Below are 23934 nucleotides of genomic sequence, written 5' to 3'. Positions count from 1 at the left end.
ACCCCTTCAACAACACAGTTATTCATAGGAAGGCAAAAGATGAGGCATTCCAAAGACAGACAAACTAAAATAAGTTCCTAGTTAAGTGATCGGCACTGAAGTGTTCAACCTAAAGCCCTGTCTGGAACAGAGGTGGGATAAAAGGCCTCACAGAGTATTATGGGATGCTCCAGTTAAACATACTGACACATACTGACACTGACAACCAGCAAGAAAATGGTAAAGATCCCAAACAAAGAAACGGTGCTTACGCAGCTATGGAAATGTTGGCTGCAGACATGGGGCTGACTTCGGCCACTTCCTTGGCCTTCTGCAGGGCCAGCTTCTGGTTGGTGGCTTCCTCCATCTCCTCCTCATCCTGGGACAGCAAATCAAGAGAAGTCAGAGTAATGTTGATCATGTAATGACAATCATCAGAGGTCCCCAAGGCACAAACCAGATGTGACTGTCCCCCCTGCACTGCAGGAACAATGGAAACTCATTGACAAAAGGCAGAATTTCAAAACTTCTTACAAGAACCCCCTTGGTGCCAGCAGCAGCCAGTCAAGATGAGAAACACAACGTTTTATCAAGTGGTCAGGGCATTTTTACCAAGGTTATATCTTCCTTGCACAGCTTTCCTACCTTTCTTGGGTCTCCTCTTATCACTGAGCACTGGGGGAGGAAACCACAGCAGAGCAGGGAGAGACCTGAGCACAAGTGTGACAGTTCTGGGCTGAAGTGAGCCCTGTTTATCTCAGAACTGTGTGTGTAAAAACGTTTTAAAGCCTGTGTTCTACAAGTCTGAAACAGACTCTTAAATCCTTCAGAACTCCTTGCCAAAAGGACATTTGGGAAACAGTAAGTCCAATAAACAACAATGGACTGGGCTGATCCTGCTCACAGCAGTTTTCCCTGATATTTCCACTTGTTGCAATTGAGTCACTGAGGATTCACAGGGTGAAAATAGAAATGAGGAGCCATAATAAAGTGTCATCTGTAGATTCAAGCATGGATTAGAAAGCTGGTCATGTTCCTGCAGGCTGGGAGAGCTGGGGCTGTTCAGCTGAGAGAAAAGGAGGCTGAGGGGGAATCCCATTAATGCTTATAAATATCTCCAGGGGGTGTCAGGAGGATGGGCCTGACTCTTCTTCAGTGGTGTGCAATGACAGGATAAGGGGAAATGGGCACAAACTGGAGCACAGGAGGTTTAACCTCAATGTAAGAAAATACTTGTTTACTCTGAGGGTGACAGGGCCCTGGGACAGGCTGCCCAGGGAGGTTGTGGAGTCTCCTTCCCTGCAGACATTGCAACCCCACCTGGATGTGTTCCTGTGGGATCTGCTCTAGGTGATCCTGCTCTGGCAGGGGGTTGGACCAGCTGATCTCCACAGGTCCCTTCCAACCCTGACCATTCTGTGATTCTATGATACCCCTCAATCCTGTGAATTTTTAACCTCTGCTGACATTGCAAATTCCCATGAAGTGTAGCTGTGATTTATTTCCTCCTATCTGGGGTAATGACAAGAGAAACACACTGCTCAAATCCCAACTACAGGACCTTAACCAATGAGATGAGGGCAAAAAGCAAAGAAACAGCCTGGCACATCTTCAGTAGTCAGCTAGGTTAAACTTCCTTTAAACTTTCTAGCCAGTCAAATGGGGAAGTAAAATCATGGTAGGGAAAACACAGCCCCTCTTCTGGTGGCAATGTCAGAATCACACCATTCAGGGAATAACCACCCAATTCAGGGCAAGATCAGTCACAAATTCTTCTGTCAAATGCCATGAAATACCACAGGTTTAGCTCTGCTCTCCAACAGAAACAGTGTGAAAGAGTTATGCTTCCAATAATGAGAGCAGACAGCAAGACATCCTGATCTGGAGGAGGAAAGGATGTGGATGGATCCATCCTGAAGACCACAGGCATCAACAGTTCCTCATTCTGACTTGGGTGTTATTTGCTCACACTGAACTCATTTTGAAACTGCTTTCCTTTTCTCCTTCAGAAGGAAAAATAAATCAAGGAAAATTAATTTTTTAAATTTGCTACCATTGATGTGTTTTGGGTTTTTTTTATTATTCTTTCCAAATTTCAGCAAGGCTACAAGAATTAAATTCTTCCTGCAGCCAATAAAGAACCTGATACAGGCCATGAAAAAAAAGCCCTACTGAACAATTAAACAAGGCAAATATTTCTCAGCTGCCAGTAAATTTATTACTGGTTTGGCATCTTGTTTTAAATCAAGGGTATCTGCCAAACAGGAATTTTTTGAGGATAAGGCCCCAACTAAAAGGCTTTAAAGGTTTCCCTTTCATTCCACAGGTATGTTCAAGTTGTTGCTTCTCTTGAGGACTCTCTAGAGGTGTCAAAATCACATCCATTCAAAGGCTCTTGATTTTTATTTCTCTACACCTAAAGCACCAGGTGCAGCTTTTACCATCTCTTTACAATTTATATCTTCCACTCCATTCTCCCTGGTGCATCAGTAATTCTGCTGCATTCCTTATCTTGACTTAATAGCAGAAAATACCCATTGTCATTACAGATGCAGCTGTCCCTAACTCAGAATGAGCACACCCCAGAGCAGATGATTCCTTACTAATACCTCTGTAGCTCCTTCAACCCACAGACTGCAGATCACTACTAAATATTAATTAGTGTTCTGCCTGATATTTACCCTGTGAGGTCTCACTGGGGCACAGGCACATCTTGCTCTGCTTAATAGGTGCAGGAGTGTAACAGTGCATGACTGAAACCAGCTCTGAGCTGTGATGGCAACATCCATCCATCCATCCATCCATCCATCCATCCATCCATCCATCCATCCATCCACCCACCCCTCCCTCATCCCTCCAACAGCCCAGCTTGGCAGCTCCACCATCACCATCACTGCACAGGGTCATGAGCAGATGACCCTGCCTGTAAGGACATCTCTCTCCTGTATTTGTTTTATAGAGCTCTAAATCCTCAGTTAATCTAACATTTAACTGAAGTTTATCACACACTAAAACCCATCTTTGGTGCTGCTCATAACAATGTACCTAGTTAACAGGCTAGTAAATCCACTCAATTAAAGTCCTCTCCAACGTGAAGCAGGAGGAGGGGCCTTCATGGCTGTTAGGACTCTCTTCAGTCTATTATTTCTGAGGATTTCTCAACTTCTTAAATTATTTGTACATATTTCTCTATATTTCTATATAAAGTTCACACATCTCTCCTATCCCACATTGCTTGTTTTTATGCTGCTTTCTCAGGGACCACTGAGAGCAGAGAACAAGCTTTGTGCTTAAGGATATTTATGAAAATAAAGGGTCACTTATAGCAGCTTTACATGCCAGTTTAAAAAGGGTGAATGGCAGGAGGGTGAATCTCCCCCTTTGGCTTTTGTGAGACTCTACCTGGAGCTCCATGTCCAGGTCTGGAGCCTCCAACACAAGAAGGACATGGAGCTCCTGGAGAGAATCCAGAGGGGGCCACCAAGATGATCCCAGGGCTGGAGCAGCTCTGCTCTGGAGCCAGGCTGGGAGAGTTGGGGTGTTCAGCCTGGAGAAGAGAAGGCTCCAGGGAGACCTGAGAGCACCTTCCAGGGCCTGAAGGGGCTCCAGGAAAGCTGGGGAGGGGCTTGGGACAAGGGCAGGGAGGGAGAGGACAAGAGGGAATGGATCAAAACTGGAAGAGGGAAGATTTAGGTGAGACATGAGGAGGAAATTCTGGAATGTGAGGGTGGTGAGAGCCTGGCCCAGGTTGCCCAGGGAAGCTGTGGCTGCCCCATCCCTGGCAGTGTTGAAGGGCAGGTTGGATGGGGCTTGGAGCAGCCTGGGCTGGTGGGAGGTGTCCCTGCCCATGCAGGGGGGGTTGGATCTAGATAATCTATAAGGTCCCTTCCCACACAAACAACTCTGATTCCATGAAGAAGGAGCTGCTGTGGGTGTCAGCAGAGACACAGCAGGACAGGCAGCTGAGAGATTATTTTAAAAGCAAAATTTGGGGGCAAATTTAGATTCCACTCTGAGTAAATGAGTATGAAGAAAAACCTGCCAATAGATGGAGAAGAATGGAGGGTAGGTAACCCAGAGAGATTCAGGACAGTTCTGAGGAAGCACCAGAAAGAGTTGGCAGAGTTTAAGGTGGTGCTAAGAAAAACCAGCACAGGAAGAGGAGGGAGCCCTGGGGAGGGAGGGGTGGAGGCTGGAGACCAGGTTCTTTATATACTCAAAGCAAAGAAGGTGATTTTTTTTTTCCCCAAAAAAAAATGAGTCATTCCAAAGAACTGAAGAGTTTCATAACAGACACTGGATGATGAAGCTACAGTTCAATATAGTTCCCCTCTGATGATGCCTGTTACAGGTCACCAGGCGCAGCCAAAGCTACCGAGAGACGTTCAAAAGCCACGATAAAGCAAGTCCAAATGGGCATCCAGAAGTGGAGATGTTGGTTGAAATACTTCAGTCCCCGAGTGGAGCTGGAAAGCTCTGTCTTTCCAAAGCAGAGGCTGTTGCAAACTGCTTTTGCTTTTCCCACAGGATGTGCAGCCCCAGACTCCATCAATTTTACAGCGTAAATGTCAAGAAAGTCTCCTGAGCTCAGCTGACTCCTGGGTAACTTCATTACATTTCCAGGCCATTTTTGGTTCTGCATGATCATATTTACTTAGGAATAAATCCCTCATTCTCCAGGTATTCTATATAATCACATTACTTTTATCTTTTTCCTCTTCTTTTGAAAGCCCTGGTGAGTTTTGGGGATCACAAATAAAATCAGTGAAAAAAGAAGTTTCTCATGAAGCTTTATGATTTGGAAATGCTGCTAAATCCAGCAATATTTAATTATACTTTACAAACATCAACAAAATCAGGTTTCTAACCCTCCCAGAAATATTCAAAAGAAAGCACTAAAAGTATTAAGGAAGAAGCAAGATGAGCTTCATTATCCAGGGATTGTGCTGGGCTTAATTCTCTCTCTTAGCACATGCAAGGGATGCTCATAAATCTCTGGAATAAGCTGGGAAGAACCTCCAGGCTAGAGGTTTCTGTGGGCTCTAGAAAGTACAGAAACAGCTGAGCTGTTCTGAGGGAAAAATTGCCCAGAAAAAATAGAACTGAGAGCCATGAAACACAGCCCTGAGCTGCAGTATTAAGAGAGGGATGCAGAACATGGTGTCAGAGACACAGGAATATTTATCACACACCTGTGAGCCACCAGCTTTCTGGCAGGGGCTGTGCTGGGTATCAGCTGAGGGGAACAAGGTTCCAGTCAGAGCTGGAAGCTCCCCAGGAGAAGAGAACTGGTGAAAACAAGCTCAGCTGCAGCAGAGATGTGGATCTGAACTGAGAGTGGTTGGCTGCTTTGGACTTCAGCAGCTGGAGGATGGCAGGAAACAATGAGAAATCTCTGTGCTCCTGAACTGGTTGTTGCATTCCTGAACTACTGCAGCTTTCTACAACCTTAAAAAAAGCAAAAATTCCTGCTACCTGCTGCACGAGCACATGGATGGTGACCTGCTTATCCTGCAAGGAGTCTGTAAGCTAAAGCTTGTGAAATCATAGAATCAGCATAGAATCCCAGGTTGGTTTGGGTTGGAAGACCATCCAGTCCCCACCCCATGCCATGGGCAGGGACACCTCCCACCAGCCCAGGTTACTCCAAGCCCCATCCAACCTGCCCTTCAACACTGCCAGGGATGGGGCAGCCACAGCTTCCCTGGGCAACCTGGGCCAGGGTCTCACCACCCTTGCACTAAAGAATTTCCTCCTAATGTCTCACCTAAATCTCCCCTCTTCCAGTTTTGATCCATCACCCCTTGTCCCACCCCTGCCTGCCCTTGTCCCAAGTCCCTCCCCAGCTTTCCTGGAGCCCCTTCAGGCACTGGAAGCTGCTCTAAGGTCTCCCTGGAGCCTTCTCTTCTCCAGGCTGAACACCCCAACTCTCCCAGCCTGGCTCCACAGCAGATGTTCTCCAGCCCTCCATGTACCAGCTCACGTGGACATGATGCTTCTTTCACCACTAGCAGGTCACAGTGACACACAATGATGGCAGCAGCCACAGCCTGTGCCTGGTTCTATCCACTCAGTGAGAACGAGCAAGAACTGTAGAAAGAGAATCTAACGCTGCCTCATAACTACAGCCAAGTCTGCTGCAATGAGAGGGCAAAAGACCATCATTACATCAATGTCCTCAACTCAAGCTCTAAGCTTTTCTCCACTGGGGATGCTCCAGTATAGACCTGCTCCTACAGTAGAGTTACATCAGTGCCATTTCCATCCCGTGCCAGAACCTGGCTGCACTCAGGCTGGTGCCTCAGATTTCTCTTGCACCTGGTGAGAGGCAGGAAGATGATAACATCTCCACTGAATATTCACAACAGTCTCTGCAAGTCATTTTCCAGGGAGTCGATTGGAGAATGTTAATTCTTTGATTCATCCCAGAACTCAGCAAGGTATGAAACATCAGCGTGAGGCAGCAAAAGCAGCAAGACAGCACCTGTGTTTCCTGTGCCTCAGCTTCAAGTCAGCCCAACCTGCTCATTGCTTTGCCTCTGCTCTTGAAAACAGCAAGTGCTCCAAGTGCCTGTGCAGCTCCGTGCAGCAGGGAGAGGGGCAATGCCCACTGCCCACTCTGGGATCTAAGGAAACTCAGGAACAGGAGATGGTTCAGTGAAGCAAGCCTCAAAGGAGAAAAACCTGAGTAAGAATTAATCTCCATGTCCCACCGTGATGCAAACTGGTAAACAGAGAGGTCACATGAACCAGCTCTGGAGCAAATCTTGGGGTGTCTGGAAGGGTGGGGGTAAGGTGGGCTTTGGATCCAGTGCTGTGGTCTGGGTTTGAAGAGAAGCAAGTGGGCACATACCTTGGTCAGCTCTTGGGCATTTGCCAGGTTGTCAACAGCGATGGCCAAGAAGACATTCAGGAGTGTATCTGTTGGGGAGCAGCTCAGGAAAAAATCTTCACCCAGCACACACAGGGAGATGTTGCCCTTCTGCTCTGACTACCCACCCTTCTTGCCCAGCTTGCAATCACCAGTATATTATGGATCGACCCCTTGCACCAACCCTTGGTCTTCATGTCCAGCTTCTGCTGGCAGCCAGCTGGGCAGCACAGCAGGTGCTGGGCACCCTTTTGTCCCTTCCCCAGCTGGCATCTCTGGTGGGGACACACACCTACACTCCTGCCCATGCACACACGTATACAAAGGGCTTCACAGAGTCACACTTCACCTTCAGTTTTCCCTCTTGTTTAAAAGGACAACCAGCAGAGCTCCTGGAAATGGATCATTTTAAAGCCAACGTTTGCATGACATACATGTATCACTACAGAAGGGCACTGAGCACCAGGAAAAAGTTAAGCTCAGGTCACTGCTGCATTAAGTCCTGGTGGGAGGAAACTGTCATGACTCGTCACACTAAAGTCAAGATGACCATGAGAACACCCCAGGCATCCTCTATCCTGGAAGCTGCAGCATCACACAAAGCACAGCTAGAAAGGAGCCTGGTAGCAGGACAGCCAGCCTCAGCTAACCAGCTCTGCTGGGAAATGGGCCATTGGTCCCAGCCTGATTGCACACACCCTGGTTAACCAGCCACCAGTGGCCACACCAGCCTGGGCCTCTCTGTAGAGCACTGCATTAGATCACTAAGACATAACCTTTCCCTCTAATTGTTTATCCCTATTTTATTTTCACTTTTCCACGTAATGATTCCAGGTATTAGTTGTCCCTTCATACGTTTGACTTGTTGTTCCAGTTGGGCATCTGCAAAACAACCCTCAAACCATTGTAAATCAGACACCTCTGCATGTGAGAGGAGAGCAAGAAAAGCAAAGCCAAATTTAAACTCATTTCCAAGAAGAAAATACGTCTTGTTCTTGCAAGTGGCCTGAGGACAGGAAAGTCTCTCTCTCCATGGCTGTGTATAAAGCCACAATTGCTCCTCTAAATACAAACATACATGAGAATGAAGTTGATCTCATGAGTCTTCACCCTCTGGAGATTCACAAATGCTTTAACAACAACACTCTGCCCTACCCTGTTCGTTTTGCAGTGTCCTCACCAGAGCCAAGCAGGAGCCTGGGACCAAGCCCAGGTCCCCATGAGCTGGGTGAAGTGATGGCAGGAGTTTAAGGCAGCTAATTAACCTAACAGGATGGAAATGGACGTGTCTCCTCCTTTGGTCTGTGAGCTGGATGCACTTGTTCCAGCAAGGGGCGGGGTGAGCAAGATTTTGGGAAACCTTGGCCTCTGTGCCCTGCTAATTACTTTGCAGTTCTCAGAAGGATGTCTGGAGGAGGCACCTGAGGTTCCTCCATAAACAGAGGAGCCAGAAGCAGCTCAAGGCTGCAGTCACCTCTGCCAAAGAGTAGAGTGGCCAGATCTCCTGGCGCTCCAGCAGCCTCCGGGCAGGACACCAGCTGTGGGAGCTGTGCAGCCATCACCCCATCCTGGCATGTGGCTTCAGGAGACTTCCCAGGGCAGCTAGGGACCAAAGCTGGCCCAAACAACCAGCTGAAGGCTCCTTTGCTTTCTCTCTAAAGAGCTTTTACCAAACAGTTCAGCCAAGACTACAGAAATCAGACATTCGCATCTCCTCCTGAGATGAGGGTCTCCAGAGCTTGAGTGACTGGCCAAAGCAGAGTCTCTGCTTGTGCCAGGGGAAAGCAGGAGCTGTATTTAATCCCTTAAAATGCATCTGAATCCAGATTACCAAAGTCTGCAGGGGGTGGGACACAGAAACCTGGGGCTTCTCCAGAAACAGCCAGGTTGTCCATCAGGTTTCCCCCATGTCATGTAACAGGGGATGGAGCATTTTATCACATGAAGATAATCCCTCTGGGACAGACAGAGGTTGGAAATGTGATATATCCCTCAATTGCTCCTTCCTCTGTCCCCAGCAGGACAACCAGCAGTGCAGGGCAGGAGCACTTCAGTGCCACCAAGCCCAGCAGATAAAGAGCAAGAAAAAGGGGAAGATGCTCCTGCAGTGATCACCTCCCTCCCACGCTGCAGCCAGAGCTCCATCAACTTCTCATCTGCAAAGATACTTATTTCTCTATTTCCTTTCAGCTGAGGATTGGCAGAGGGGTGTGTGGAGGGGTGTCATTCACAGACCAGGGGTGCAGGCAGGGGGCTGAGGCACTGCTGCCCATGGAACTGCTGGGGGGGCTTGGTTGGTGCCAGCTTTTTGGATTTCTTCCTCTGGGGAGCTTCCAAAACATTGAAAACACTTCCAAGCCTCCTGCTCTGGGAATAAATGTCTCAGTAATAAAACTGTCTTCCAGCCCCTGCCTCCTACACACACATGCTGAAAATGTCTCATGTAACACCATCAACCACTGGAAATATAATGAATTTTTGTTATTATTATTTTTTGTTAACAGATCAGGCTGGTTTGATCCATCTCCAATCAGACACAAGCTGGCAGGTTTGGGTGTTTCTGCCCACAGAAGGGTCCTCTAAGCCCTTTACAAAGAGCGTGGGGATTCCCAAATATCCCCCAACCTCCAGCCTCTGCTCCAGGCTGTATAACCTGGGCAGACCCACTGAGCTTTACCCAGAGCTGTGGGCACAGGGCAGGGCAGCACAGCCCAGACACTCCCTGCATTTCATTCCAGGCTTCTCTGCAGGTTTTCATGGTTAGGTTTTTTTCCCCTTTCCTCCCCCCTTCAACAGATGCATCAATTTATCAATTAACTGGATAACAATGAATTACAGGCATGGTGTCATTTCCCAGAAAATGGGCCAAATCCTGCTCTTCCTCTAATCATTAAACCATCTCTGGTCTGGCTCTGCACAGACTCTCTGGAACTGGGAAGGTGACGTGAGAAACTTCTGACTTGCAAAAACAAAAGTCTCTGGAACTTTTCCTTGCAATAGTCACTTGAAAATGGAAATGGATTCAAGGAAATCACTGAGCTGGAGGAAGCAGCTGGGGCAGCTGGAACCAAGCACCCTCCTTCTTTCTAAAATGGAAAAATTACAGAGTCCCAAGAGGCTTTGGAAGAGGAAAGGAGTCCTTCATGTTTGAAAAGAGCAGGTTTTACAAGCTGACCTCAAAATCACCAGTGCTGATTCTCTGACAAGATTTGATCCACAGTCTGCCTAAACTCTTAAAAATGAACTCACCAAATTCCACTGTTCAAAATCTCAAAATAAACCCAGTTCCAGCTGAGGAACTGAAGTGCTTTTTGCCTGGTGGCTGATCAGCCTCCAGAGGTGGCAAAGACCAATTTCAATGATAGTGATACGATAAAATAAAGTCCCACATAAGGAATTCAACCACAGTGAAGGTCTGGGTGGAGAGGCCTGGGGGCAAATCCTCACTTGGCAACCAAAAATAAAAAATCCACTGCATATAAAAAGCACATTTGTAAAGATTTTGCAGGGAGTTCTGGAAGGCAGAGGGAGGAGATCTCAGCAAGGGAGCGTGACTGAAATGTTCAAGTCCCAGGTTAGAGCTGAAAAGACAGTTTATACTAATCTTATCTATAATTAAGCTAATCAGCAAACTGGGACTGGTCTCTACAGTGTGTCCTCTTGGTGTTTGCTGGGCTGTGGGGTGAGCCCAAGGCTTGGATATGAACCTTGTACACTCACCTGGGGCATCACTGACTCTTTTCCTTCCCACAAAAATGCAGGACTGTTCTTGTCTGGTAAACTAAACTTTCTTTTCAGACATTCCTGGTTCTGTTTTGACAGTTAGTTATAACTGAAGCCCCTGGTAAGTCAGACAGTTCAAGCTTTCCCCCAGAGATAAGTAACTGCCTGCTGCTTGCTCTCAGCATCAAAACTCTAGCTGCTGAAAAGCAGGAGCAGCACTGACCTTGCTGAAATACTGCCTGAAATACCAGCACAAACATTAGCAGCTTTACTGCTGCAGTTCCCACAGCAAACAGACAAGGAAAAGATTTAACCCCTCATCCTCCTCTGCACACTCCAGCCTCAGTTCTCCCTTCCTGCTCATGGTGCAGCAGGTCCATGTGTTATGCAGAAGGGCTCTCACAAGCTCTCTGGGAAAGCAGCTGGTGCTTCCAGACTGTTTCCACAGAGACAATCTGGGCTAGGACTCTCATTCTCCCATAGGGATGTAAAACTCCATAGAAATAAATCTATTCCTTCAGGTTTTTCCTTCTGACCACTAGAAACTGGTGAAAAAATTCTTCTAGGACATAGTAAAAAGGTTTCTGAGTGTTGTTCCAGTCAGTCAGCCAGCCCTCAACTCTGTGCACACAGAAACCCACCTGCAGCAAACTCATCCCTGCTGCAGGATTCAGGGAGAATCAATAAATCACGCCCAGATCCCCCTCCTGACTGAAGACACAGCCAGTTCCCCAGGGAGAGCTCTGCCTGCCACCAGCACACAGCTGTGGGCCAAGGGGATGGGACAGGGGTGGGAGCTGGTCCTGGGGAAGCAGCCAGGAAATTCCTGGCTGTCCTTGGCAGCAGGGACAGCAGAAGGAAAAGCATCCCAGCTGGGCTCTGCCAGAAGGATATTTGGGGAGAAGGTGGGGAAGGTTTTAACTCACCACTCTGCCAGGGCAAGCAAATACCAAACTCATGGCAGTGGCAGTAGGTGAACCTGGTCCTTATTCCCTCCTCACCAACATCCCCAGCTCTTTCCTTTAATGAAAGCTAGAGGAGACAATGGAGAAGCCCCCTCTTTGAATGAAAGGTGGAATAAGGAATTTTATATCCTGTTTCTCAAAACTGCTGGATCTTAGCTGATCTGAGGTTAAAAGTCTCTCTCTCAGCTCCGCTGTCAAGCCTGATTATAGCTTAATCCCATTTTCAAATGCCAAGCCCTGAGGATTTAGAGATCTCCCTGCCTCCCAGCTCTCCATTGACCCAGTTTTCCAAAGCTGCCTGTTTCTGGAAAGGGACATATTTCCCAGCACGAGGCAGATGCCCGAGCGGAGCTGCCGAGCCGGCCCAGCACCGCGGCTGCTCTGCCGGGCAGGGCGATGGGATAGATCCCACACAGACACACTCCTGTGACAAGCACAGCTCCCACTTGCCTTGGTTTGTCATGTTAACAGGGAGAATTCAGGCAAAGCCAAGCCCTGCCAGGCAGTCCACGGGTGCTGCTGTCCCACCTTTTCTCACCCTGACCCCCAGCTGAAGGGCTCTGCATTGATAACAACTCCATGTCTTGAACACAAGCACTGCCCTCCTGACCCTTCCCTTTGGCCCAGGTACCCAGCTGATGCTGCCAGCCCAAACAGGACTCCTAGGAAAGAATGAATACTGGGACTAACTAGGAGGAAGATTTTCACTGCTGGGAAACCCTCCAGAGTGCTCTCAAGCAGTGTGATGAAGCTCAGCATTATTACCCCTCTTTTAAGGAACAAACAAACGAGCCGGGCAAGGCTCATGTATGAAACAGTTTTTAAGATGCCCTTGTTCAGGATGCTCTGTTGGACACTGCACAGCCTGTGGCTGCAGCCAGCAAACATCTCACACCAACAGTTTTGTCCCCAGTTCAGCCACACCAGCCCACCAGCAGCCTCCATGGTGAAGCAGGGACAAAGTCACCACAGCCTCTGTGCTCTGCTGGCCTCCTAAACACACCTGGCAGCGCAGCTGAGAGGATCTTTGCTCATGTCTCTATAAAACACTGCCTCTCTTTCCCAATCCCACCTCCATGTGACTGCTGGTTTTTTTTATCCTCTCTGGGGACAAAACCAATGTCAAAGTGGTGCTGGGTCCCCAGCAGACACCTTGAGACCTTTTGGGGGAACACAAGTTTTCCGTTTCCTCAAGCGATTTTCCTGACAAAGCAGAACATCTTCAGATACTTGAGGTATCAGGTCTTGGAATATGACTGAACAGTCCCAGAGCCTGAAACCTAAGATTTGGACTGAAGTTTTAAGCATTGTGTGAAGACCAGACAATTCCAAACATTTGGAAAAGCACAGCTGGTTAAGCTGTTACATAGGCTAAGGCACTGAGAGATCTGATCTGACAGGGCGACTTGATTTACACATGAAACCCACTTTAACTTGTCCTGGTTTGAGCAGTCAAACCATGACACAACTCTTGCTTCCCCCGGCCTATTGTGAGCAATCTGGGAAGATATTCAAGGTACAGAAGCCCTGCTCTGACTTGACTTCCATCATTTTTCTCACAACATGAATTAACTCCCGGTGGTGCCTTCTCAATCTAAAATGGGAGAACGACAATGAAGACCATCAGTGACACCAACATGGACAACTTATCTATGCCTCTTACCCTGGTTGCTGTAAGGAGCCAAGTTATAACAGTGATCTGGTTTTAAAAAGCAAAGCCAGTGAGAATTTAAATGCACTTAGGTTTTCTTAGCACCCCCAGAAGGGTGCCTGACACACGAGGCCACGAGCAAGGATACAGTTACCAAACAAGGTCAGGACGATGAAGTAAATGGAGGAGAACATCCCTGAGTGGACTCCACCCTGGGACTCGATCCCGTGGTACATCACTGCGTTCCAGTCTTCCCCTGTCAGGATCTGCAGGGACATTGGAGAGAGGAGAATAAAGGGTGACTCAAAGGACAGACGAAGTAGGGGAGGTCTGGGGGAGCCAGGGAGCTCAATGCTGCAATCCAGGATTGGGCTCTGGGAGGAGAGTCTAGTGAAAGGTGTCCCTGCCCACGCAAGGGGGTTGGAACTCGATGATCTTTAGGGTCCCTTCCAACCCAAACCATCCTGTGATTCTGTAAAAATGTATGAGCATATGAGTTTGGCAGACCATAGTGCTAAACATTAGTCCTCAGCACTGGACAGTCTCACCTGGGGCTGGATGCAACTTTCTCCATTGGCTTGGGCTGAGGAGGAGTGAGGACTGTTCCTGAGGGAGCATTGTTGCAACAATTCCTGCCCTTCCCTGCCCACCTCCGACTGTGAGAAGCAGTGAGAGCCACCTTCCATCACTTCACCTCCAATAAAACATGTTCCATTTCTCCCCCTCTCTCCGTTTTTAAGTCCTGCAGTGATACCAGGCTTCAACTGCTCCACTCCCAGCATTTCCCCCAGACCTGAGAGAACTCCGAGTCCTAAGCCCAGTGCCCTGGGTGGAATCTCTGCCACCACCAGCTTCCTTTGATTGACTTCATACAGAAAGGGCTTGCTCAGCTCCTCCCCAAACCAAACACACTGCACCCATGGAGGGATTGTGTAGCAGGAGGAGAAACTCTTGCAGCCCCTTCCCTTGTCCCTCTGTCCCTCAGGCTGCAGACAGCTTTGCTGGTGCCCACATGAACATGGCAGCCATGTGAGGCTTGGACCACAACAGGCTCTTGCAGGTTTCCAAGGCCACAGGGCCACAAAAACAACCCCTGAGCAGAAGCAAGGACAGATGAAGGCAGCTGGAAGGGGACTCTGTGCCTCCTGTGTCCTTGCAGGGCGGCGAGCGCAGCTGCAGCTCCGCAGAGCTGCCCTGGCTGCAGGCTCAGGATACTGACCTGAGCCTCATTAACCAACACATGACAAACAGAAAAATTAACCAAAACAATTGAAAACACCTAAGACTCAAAGAAGCCTTGTCATGCTAGATGCTAATTTTGCAGCAGCCTGAGTTGCCAACCATTCCAGTTCTTCCCCAGTGGCTGTAGCCCAGCAACACTTTGGGCTGATCAGCACTTCTGCCACGGCTGTCCAAGGATACTTATTTCCCGTAAATTAAAACCTGCCCACTGAGATGTGGAGCTCAAAGTCCTAAATAGGAAGTTGTCTTTGTGTTTAGCAGAAGGAAAAAAACCAACCAGCCACAGACAGCCCCAAGCACCATGTGTGTTGTAGTAATCAAGCCCCGTGTGCCCACAGCACGCTCAGAATGACTGCAAATCCCAGGCTGCTGCTGATAGAGAGAAAATTGGTGGCTGCAAGGTTGGTGCTGATGACAGCAATAGGCTAAGAAGCAAGTAGAGACACAAGGACACCCTGTGCACACACACACACTTGTTTCCTAAATGCAGGATCTGGTCTCACGTAACCTTGTGCAGCCTGACCCCCACGGCTGGAGTTGCTCTGGATTTACAGCAGAGAAGAGGAACCAGGGCATTGGGCTTTCAGCTCTGGTGTTCAATTATGCAAAACGCTGTTCAAAAACTTGCATTCACATCATTTCCATGAATTCACAACTGTTCGTGCTTTCTGGGAATCACTGTAATGTGATTTCTGTCCACACAGACTTTCGTGGAAAGGGAAGCTGGTGGGAACACTCCCATGTCCTGCAGAAGACCAAGAGCTGCAAGTATCACAAACTAAAACAAGTCCAGGTTGGGGTCTGGGTTTAAAGATCCAACTGGATTAATTTAAAGTGGAACAAAAACTTAAAGGAAGAAAAAAAAAAATGGTTTATGGAACTTCTGCAGAGATAAATGGTCTGAAATAACCAGCCTGCCTGTGTGGGGCTCAGGATGTTGTCCGAGGAGAAGAGGACAGACACACTGGCCTAGTGTCCTTCATTACTTCAGCAATTAGGTAGCAGCCCTCAAGGAGCAAAGCACATCCAGTAAATAAAAGAATTTCTGCTCTATAAAGTCTTGATGTAGGGATGATGTGAGAACTTCTTGCTACAGGACAGGGGTGCAAGCAATGAGAAGTCTGGATTAAGCTGAAGCCCAAATATTTTTACTTTCCCCAGGCCCAGAACTGCTTCTGGCTTCCCCAGATGAACGATTTGCCCAGTGCATCTCAGCTTTTAATACTCAGGCTTGGCTGAGGAGCCATCAGGTGATGGAATTAAAAAAAGCTTTCAAGAGCTGTTATGAAATCTTAATGGATTAATGAGCACACTAACAGAGGGGACACTCAGCTACTGGGGATCAGGTCCTGCTGCTTTTGCAGAGTCCCTGTGCTTAGGGATGTCAAACACTTCCAGCTCAGTGACTGCTGGAACAGGGAGATAGTTATTTTTCATGTCTCTGTGTGTGTGTGTGTGTGTGTGTATATATACATTTTTTGAGCTAATTACAGGCTGTGTGTACACAAAACACAAAGACTTTCTTGGGAGCCAGCAGCTGGAGGAAAACACACCATGTTCTTCAAAGGGGATTTAGGAACAGGGGGGCTCAGCTGCACCCAGTGCCAAGTCCCACCAGCTGCCAGGACAAACGTGTCCCGGGAGCTGCACGAGAAAGGACCCTGATCCAGTCAGGTCTGCTGAGATAAAAGAGGTTAAGGCAGGTTACAGAAGACTTGAAGACTGTCTCTTAAACAAAGACCCTCCAGGAGGGGTTAGGGCCAGCCAGGGTGTATCTGGCTTCATTGTGTTGGTTCCGTGCATCACAGGCGTTCACGGAACGATGTTACTCTGCTCACCAGAGCAGCAAACCAGCCTGCTGGCTTCCTGAGCTGATGGGAGATGAGGTTAGAAAAGGATCCAAAGCCTGGATTGAAGAAAGGTTGTCATGGCATTTTGGTGTTTGAAATCCAGGGCAGGAGGGGGATGGCCTGGGAACGTATCTGTGAGGCTGCGCTGTTATTCTGGTGCTGGTGGTTTTGCTGGTTTGATGGTTTTAATTCTGACATTCTAAAGCCACAAAATCAACAGTATTTTCATTCATCCCACAGCCACTACGTTTCAGGGGTATTTATCTCAGGAACAGAAAGGAACTACTTCAGCTAAGTGTTCTGAAGGGATAACTACAGTCCCACAGCAAAACAACATCAGCATTTCCAGATGTTCATACACCCAGAGCCCGACTCAGGTTCAGGTCCAGCTCTGCAGCAGCCCCTTTATATTTCTGTAAGTCCTTTCTTTGATGAGCACTAAACCACTGTGCAAATACTAATCTGCCATGATTTGCAATATCCTGTGAGTAAGTACTACCAAACCTGCTTCCCTTCTGGAGAGCAGCAATATCCATAGGAAGCTGCTTATGCAGAAGCCAGAGCACATTTAGACTCTCTGTTTTAATAATAATTAAAAAATGTCATCAACTCTTTTCTTTTTTTCTTTTTGGGACATGACACAAAGACATAATCCAAGCCTTGCTGAGATCTAGTGGGATCTGGGATCAAGTCTCAGCTTGAGGCCACATGAGCAATATGTGCAGGACAAGGCTATAAAGCAGAGCAGCTTTGGACAGACTGGGTGTCCCCTGCCCACGGGTTGGGGTGCAGCAGCCCCAGCTCTCCACTGAAACACCTGAAATCCCTACTTTAAAGAGGCATCCAGAGAAGAGCTGCAAAATTAGGCTTTTAAATCTGAGCACTGTGTCTGCCAGAACTGTGACTTGTTCCTGCCATCACATGAACTTGCCCAAGGCTGATGCCTCTCTCTGTGCCCCCCCCTGTTGATTCTCAGTTTTATCCAGCATTATCTTCTCCTGAGCTATTACCCTGCAAACTGCTGCATTATTTCCTCCCTGCCTGGAGCTAGCTCAGGCCTCTCTCCTCATTAAATTATGGCAACCAGAGGAGAAAGTGAAACAGGTCAACCCCTCCCTGGCTGGCTGGGATTTCAGAGCAGAGGATTCATGCAATGGAGCACGTGCAAGTGCTGCCACTGCTCTGTGTGACACTGGGCAGGGCCCTTCCAGAGACAGAGCTGGGCCCCCATAGACTAAGCTCAGCAGAGAAATGTTTATTTAATCACTATTTTTTTTTTTTCCTAGCAGAAGTCTTTTGTTCAGTAGGCTCTGGGGAGACCATATAGTGCCTGAGGGGGCTCCAGGAAAGCTGGGGAGGCACTTGAGACAAGGGCAGGGGTAATAGGATGAGAGGGAATGGCTTTAAACTGGAAGAGGAGAGATTGAGGTGAGACATGAGGAGGAAATTCTTTGCTGTGAGCGTGCTGGGACCCTGGCCCAGGTTGCCCAGGGAAGCTGTGGCTGCCCCATCCCTGGCAGTGTTGAAGGGCAGGTTGGATGGGGCTTGGAGCAGCCTGGGCTGGTGGGAGGTGTCCCTGCCCATGCAGGGGGTTGGGACTGGATGATCTTGAAGGTCCCTTCCAACCCAAACCAGTCTGGGATTCTCTGATTCTATGTTACCTCCATAATTCCACAGCATTGATTTTTAAATGCATTGATTAGTTAACGTGGCAAAATACATGAGAAGGAAGAAATTCCCCTTTCCTAAACTCCACGGATTTTTGGGGACCTCTTTGCCTCCCCCAAGCAGGAAGAGATGCCCAGGAATTTCTTTTCTAATGCTCACCCAGGACAAGATATGGCTTTACCTGGAATACTGTGAGGATGGCAGCAGGGAAGGTATCAAAATTCGTGGTTGGAGTTTCATCTTGGAAGTTAAATCTAGGGAGAAGTAAGAAATAACAAGAGCTGTAAGGGACCAGCAAGCCTTGTGCAGCCTCTTAACACCCTGTAACCCAAAGCAGAGAGCAATGTTTATTCCACCTGGCAACAACACCCCAGGCAGCCACAGCACAGTCTCCAAGAAGGTGCTTAACAGAACTATTAGCATTAACTCCATTTTATTCCTAGAGAAAATTGTGATGCTTTGCAATTCATTTTCATCCACAATTAAAAGGAACAATCACAATCTCAAGTGCTGTTTGTGGAACAAACCATTCCAAGGAGCTTTTGTTCTTGAGTGTGAAAGTCAAATTCAAATTCATCAATTTATTTATTTTTTAATATTATTTGAAGGTTAAATAATAGTTGATTAAAAAATAGAAGTGTTTTGTGTGGTTTTTTCATTTCAAAAACTATACTAGAGTTTGGATGGTGACATTGGGGTAATTCTTTTCATCACAACTAGTATTTCTCAGTGAAAAGAAATCAGATTCAACAAAATTATGTTTTCCAACAAAATATTCCCAGTGGAAAAAATAAATCAATCCTGTTTCTCTGGCTGCCAGGAAAAGAACTTGTCTTTCCCTCAGAGCAGAAAAAGTGCTGCCTGCCTCCCACAGTCCTGTCTCAGAGGTCTGGGTGCTCATGGGGACCATGGAATGACACAGAAATTTTGGGTTATAGTAGAAAAAAGAAAGAAGAAAAAGCACCAAAATGGGATTGTTCCTCTATAAACCAGAGATCACATCTCAGGCTGAAACCTGCACCCATGAGGTGAATCTGTGAGCCCAGCAGCCCCTTCTTCCCTTGGATATTCCAGGTGGTTCCTTTCAGATAAGCCCTGACAGGCCAATAATTAACTAGACTTACTGTCCTCCAAAGAGCTGCATCCCCAGCAAAGCAAACACCACGATGAACAGGAAGAGCAGGAAGAGCAAACTAATGATGGACTTCATGGAGTTCAGCAAGGAGACCACCAGATTCCTTAGGGAATTCCAGTACCTGTGTTGGAGATCAGAGCAGCAGAGAGATGAGGTGAGTGGGAGAAGAGCCTTTGGTGAGAAGCTGATAGGATCCACATCATAGGATATGGATCACCAAGGGAGTGGCAGGGAATATCAGCATCTTTGTGTTAGACGTGAGGAAGGAATTCTTTGCTGTGAGGGTGGTGAGACCCTGGAACAGGTTGCCCAGGGAAGCTGTGGCTGCCCCATCCCTGGCAGTGTTGAAGGGCAGGTTGGATGGGGCTGGGAGCAGCCTGGGCTGGTGGGAGGTGTCCCTGCCCATGCAGGGTGGGATTGGGACTAGATGATCCTCAAGATCCCTTCCAACCCAGGCCTGTCTGAGATTGTATGAGCTTTAAAGGGGCCTCTGTGATTGGAAAACACAGCTCATAGAATGACAAACCCTCTCAGAGCACTGCACGGGCAGGGCAGGTCACCTGGGGCACCTGCACCCCTGCAGAGCCACGTGTTGCAGTGACAGAGTCCAGTTTAGTTTCTCAGTATCCCCTTTCCTGGTACAGATTTCAACCTTTCAGCACCTTCTCATCCAGCAGAGCAGTCAGTAGAGGCATGAAAAACAGGGATGTGTTGATATCATCCATGTGACACTGAAGGTGGGGATGGTGAACCCTTCCCTTTGTAAGATGTGGAGCAGGAATAAACTGCTCTTTCCAGCAGGACACCCTGGCCTGGGTCCTTCCAACCTACAGAACACCCTGTGCCTTATCCACAAGTGGACTTACCCTCCCACATGTTTAACCCTTTCTGTAGCCATTTAGCACAGATGTTCAGGCAGTGCCTGTGCTGAGGCAATTCAACCACACAGTTTAAGCATCCAGGACCAAACCAACCACCTCAGAGGATGAAAACAAATCCAGGACATTAACTCCAACAGGGCAACAGGGAACGGCTCAGCCCAAATCCTGGCTGATGCATCCCAGTTGCATCCTGCCAGACCCTGAAGCTGGTTTGGTTTCATCTCCCCTGTCCCCAGGGATGGTGCTGGGACACACACAGGCAGGCACGCTGAGTGCAGTGTGCTGGGATGGTGCTCCCAGACAGCTCTGTCCTGGCTTTATTGCCCTGTTGAGAACAGGCAGAGAGCACTTGTATTAGAAAAACTAATGAATCAGAAATGCAGAAAGAGCTATTAAGCAGAGGAGCTTTTTGACAGTCTCCTTTTGGACAAACTGGCACATGGAACAACAGGGCTGGAGCAGGCAGGGGGAAGGGCCATTTTGAGCCATTTCACGTGTCTTCTGGTGGAAGTTTTGAGTCTGAGACCATGGAGGAAAGTTTTCCTGTTTTTCTCCAGTGACTTCTCTGGTTTCCATCACCCAACACCAGGAGCTGCCATCCAGAGCAGTGTTTTCTGCCCTCCTGATGCAAACTTCTGGGGACGGCCCCGTGCACTGAGCTCCTTCCTGCAGAGCAGCTCTGGGCATCCAGCAGAAGGAAGCCCATGGATTTGTCTGATCTGCTGATGAGAAGACAAGCTCAGAGCTTGCATCAGAAGAGCAGAATCACCATCTTTCCCCTTCTCTTTGTCTTCATTTCCCTCCTCTTCCATTCCCCAGGTGTAGGACAGAAACACCCCGTGTTTCTCTGTGCTGAGGATGATACAGGCACATCCATCCGAGGGCAAGCAGGATCTTGCTCTCTCATTGCACCCATTCCAAGAAAAGTTGTGTCCATAACACAGTGACAGAGGTTTCAGGGCAAGTTTGGCCTCTTGGGAGAATATCTCCAACTGAAAAAGTTGCAACCAAACCTACTCAGGGTTTACCCCTAAGGAAAAGAAGCTGAGCTGATTCTCCTCAGGGAAGGTTTGGTGACCACAGGCTCTCCTCTGCTTGACACTTGTCTTCAGGCCAACTCTGAAGTTTGCAAGGAGCTTGCACTTTGCAGCTAACACCACCTCTATGCCAGTCAGTACAGGGGTGTTGGGGACCTGGTTTTTAGGGGGTTTGTGGATTATTTTTTTTTTTTACTATTTGCTCTGAGGCTGGTGATACAGGTTTCATATGGCACTAGCAGTCTAACGTGAGCAGAAAGGGAGCTGGACTTACTTTGTTACTTTGAAGATCCTCAGCAGTCTCAGGGCTCTCAGAACACTGATGCCAAATGAGGTACCAGGCTTCACTGCAGCCCAAATCACTTCAAAGATACTTCCCACGATGACCTGCAAGAAGAGTCCATTTTACATAAGGCACAATTTCTGCTTAGATCTTTGTGGTCCTTCTAGAGAGGCTGAGGCCAGAACAAGGATCAGAGCTTGTGCTGTGAGGGTTTTCTTATGAAAGCAAAATCATAAATTAGCCAACAGCACTAAAAAACCTTGCTCCAACTGTCTGCAATCCAGTCTAAAGAAGGGCAATATCTAGAAGCAGGACAGACACACAGGAGATCACAGATAGGAACTTTTTCCTTTCTTCTCTAGCAAGCAAACTACCTTCATCCTCTCCTTCCCATCAGTAGTACCAAAACTCTTCCCCCACAGCCCTGCAGAAGAGCAAAGCTCTGGGCAAGGTCTACCAGCACATTCTGGCAACTGAGAGTCGTTAGGAGAGCAATTAAGGCAACAGCTATTAAGAGATCCTGCAAAAGCCTCTAGCATGCACACCCCATCCTCAGCCTCAGGTTACAAAATAAATTGTCCCCAGTCAAGGTGAGTTTTCTTCAGTTTTGTTTTGTCTGTTTAAGGTTGGCAGAGAATTAACCTCAGGTGATAAAGAAATATTCTCTGAAATCCTTTCTTTTAAAAAGGCCAAAGTAGTAGTGGGTTAAATACAGCTGGAAAGGGCAATTATACCCACACAGGTTCCTGCACAGTTAATAAGAGAGGACAGGTATTTTGCTGCCAGTTGCTGTTATTACTTGCATTAACCCAGCATTTCAGAGCTCCTGTGGACTGTGAACCCCAGTTGCACAGAGCACACCATAAACACCTTCTCACCAGAGCCCAGCAAGCAGCTGGATTGTGCTGGGAGAGGGAGTGTTAGTGGGAAGGCAGGGCTGGGTCTGAGCACGTGAGCAGTGCTGGGGGACTCAGCACCTTGGAACCCCCTTTTGTACACAGCATCCTGGATGTCTTTTGAAAATTACCCTGAGCTTCAAGAAAATGCAGAGGGAAAGGGACATACACAACAGTTGCTCATCCAATTTCTCTCATCAGAAAAAGAAGGAACTAAAACTTATCTCCCACAGCTTAAAACCCTTGGGAATCCTTCATGAACCAGCAAAAACCTTTCCTTAGACTCTCCACATGTTACACTGATAATTAATTTCCCTGGCATCTCAACATGGGCTCCTGGGAGCTTGTTCACATCAGACCCCACTGGACTGTGTCTCCCAAGGCTGATGTTGCTCTGATTTGTTGTGTCACTTTTTCTGTTTGAATTTTCATCTTGTTGGTTTGTCAAACTAAACTGGCCACAGATCTGTGTGATGTTCCAGTGAGGGTGAATTAATTCTGGGGGCTGGAAGGTGGGTGAGGAGGAAGGAACATAGAAAGAAGTAGGATCCCCGTGGATTCTCTAAAGGAGAAAAAATTAGAAGCAGAACAACAGCTTTACCTCCTGGGAAGCCCTCAGCAAAGCTTATTGCTGTTGCTGCAATGACAGGAAGCAGAGAGACCTTGTAGGATTATCTCTTGCTTAGTGCAAGCTCTTAAGTCACCTACCCCTGACCATCAGGTACAAGCTCTTCTTGTTGTAGAAGGAGCACCCTGGATCCAGGGAGCATGGGGGCAACCTGGCTGCAGCTCAGAGCCTCCCTGATCCATCAGGGAAGGACATGGAGCCAGTGTGGCACCAGACGATGCAAACAAGGCAACCAGACCCTTGCAAGACTAACTAGGTGACACTGCCTGGCCACCAAAGGTCTTCAACTCAGCTTACAGAAGCTGGGGTCTCTGAGCATGCCCTGAGCTCACTGACAGCTGGGTGCCAGTCGCCTGCTGATAAAGATACAGCCAAACTTTGCTCAAAGGTGCCCATGGACAGACAAGGGTCCAAGATACAACAAGGAACATCTCAAGGAATCCTGAGTGCCAAGTGCTTTGTAAAGCTGCTGCAATATGTGGTTTGAGCTCAGGAGTTTGGGAAAGAGGAGAGAAGGAGGGTCCTTCCAAGCTGTGTGGCTTTCACTCCCCTTGCTGCCTGGCACATCCACATTAAAGGAGCATGGGTGGCCCAGGTCCATCCCTCCTTGATTGTGGGACACTCTTCATTCCAGCCTTTGCAGAACATCACAGCAGCAGAGTTGAACCTTGGTTGGGTTCAGCTGGGGGCAGCCTCTGCCCCCCAGATTAGGGGCCAACTCTTGATGCAGGGACACGTCACATCATCTGTGGGATTTCTGCTCTGGTTTCCTCATGACAGTTTGTGTCTCTGCATTATCCTTTGGGCTGTGCAGCCAGAAAGAGCAGCCTGATGCACTGAGCCACCATGGAGAGGACAACCCCACGCTTGGGGCAGCCTGACACAACATCTCAGTCTGTCGGACACAGGAGATTCTTGGGCTGGCTGTTTCCATCTCTAAGTTTATTCAGCTCTGAGCTTTCCAGCTGATGCTGCCAAAAAAGGAAGGTGACTGTCTGTAGGTTTTGGATTTAGGAGAGGTTATCTTCTGAAGGTAAGAACACCTCCTCCTCCTCGTGGGTGCAGGACTGAAACACGGAATTTTACTCCATGGTGGAGAAGAATCAATCCCAACATTTTGACAAA

The 23934-nt window shown here is 48.0% G+C and overlaps 1 protein-coding gene across 1 annotated transcript in view; it reads right to left on the bottom strand.

Moving 5' to 3' along the window:
* Positions 1 to 23934, bottom strand: part of CACNA1B (calcium voltage-gated channel subunit alpha1 B) — a 296223-nt gene that overhangs the window by 94287 nt on the left and 178002 nt on the right. The window contains exons 14-19 of the mRNA XM_051636571.1: positions 21277 to 21389; positions 19074 to 19205; positions 18131 to 18203; positions 13338 to 13455; positions 6833 to 6900; positions 252 to 358 (exon numbers count right to left, since the gene is read on the bottom strand). Coding sequence (XP_051492531.1) covers positions 252 to 358; positions 6833 to 6900; positions 13338 to 13455; positions 18131 to 18203; positions 19074 to 19205; positions 21277 to 21389 — 611 coding nt within the window. The remainder of the gene's footprint in view (positions 1 to 251; positions 359 to 6832; positions 6901 to 13337; positions 13456 to 18130; positions 18204 to 19073; positions 19206 to 21276; positions 21390 to 23934) is intronic.

Source organism: Apus apus, chromosome 19 (genome assembly GCF_020740795.1).
Source record: "Apus apus isolate bApuApu2 chromosome 19, bApuApu2.pri.cur, whole genome shotgun sequence".
NCBI classification, from domain to species: domain Eukaryota; kingdom Metazoa; phylum Chordata; class Aves; order Apodiformes; family Apodidae; genus Apus; species Apus apus.
This window is presented reverse-complemented; position numbering and strand designations above follow the sequence as displayed.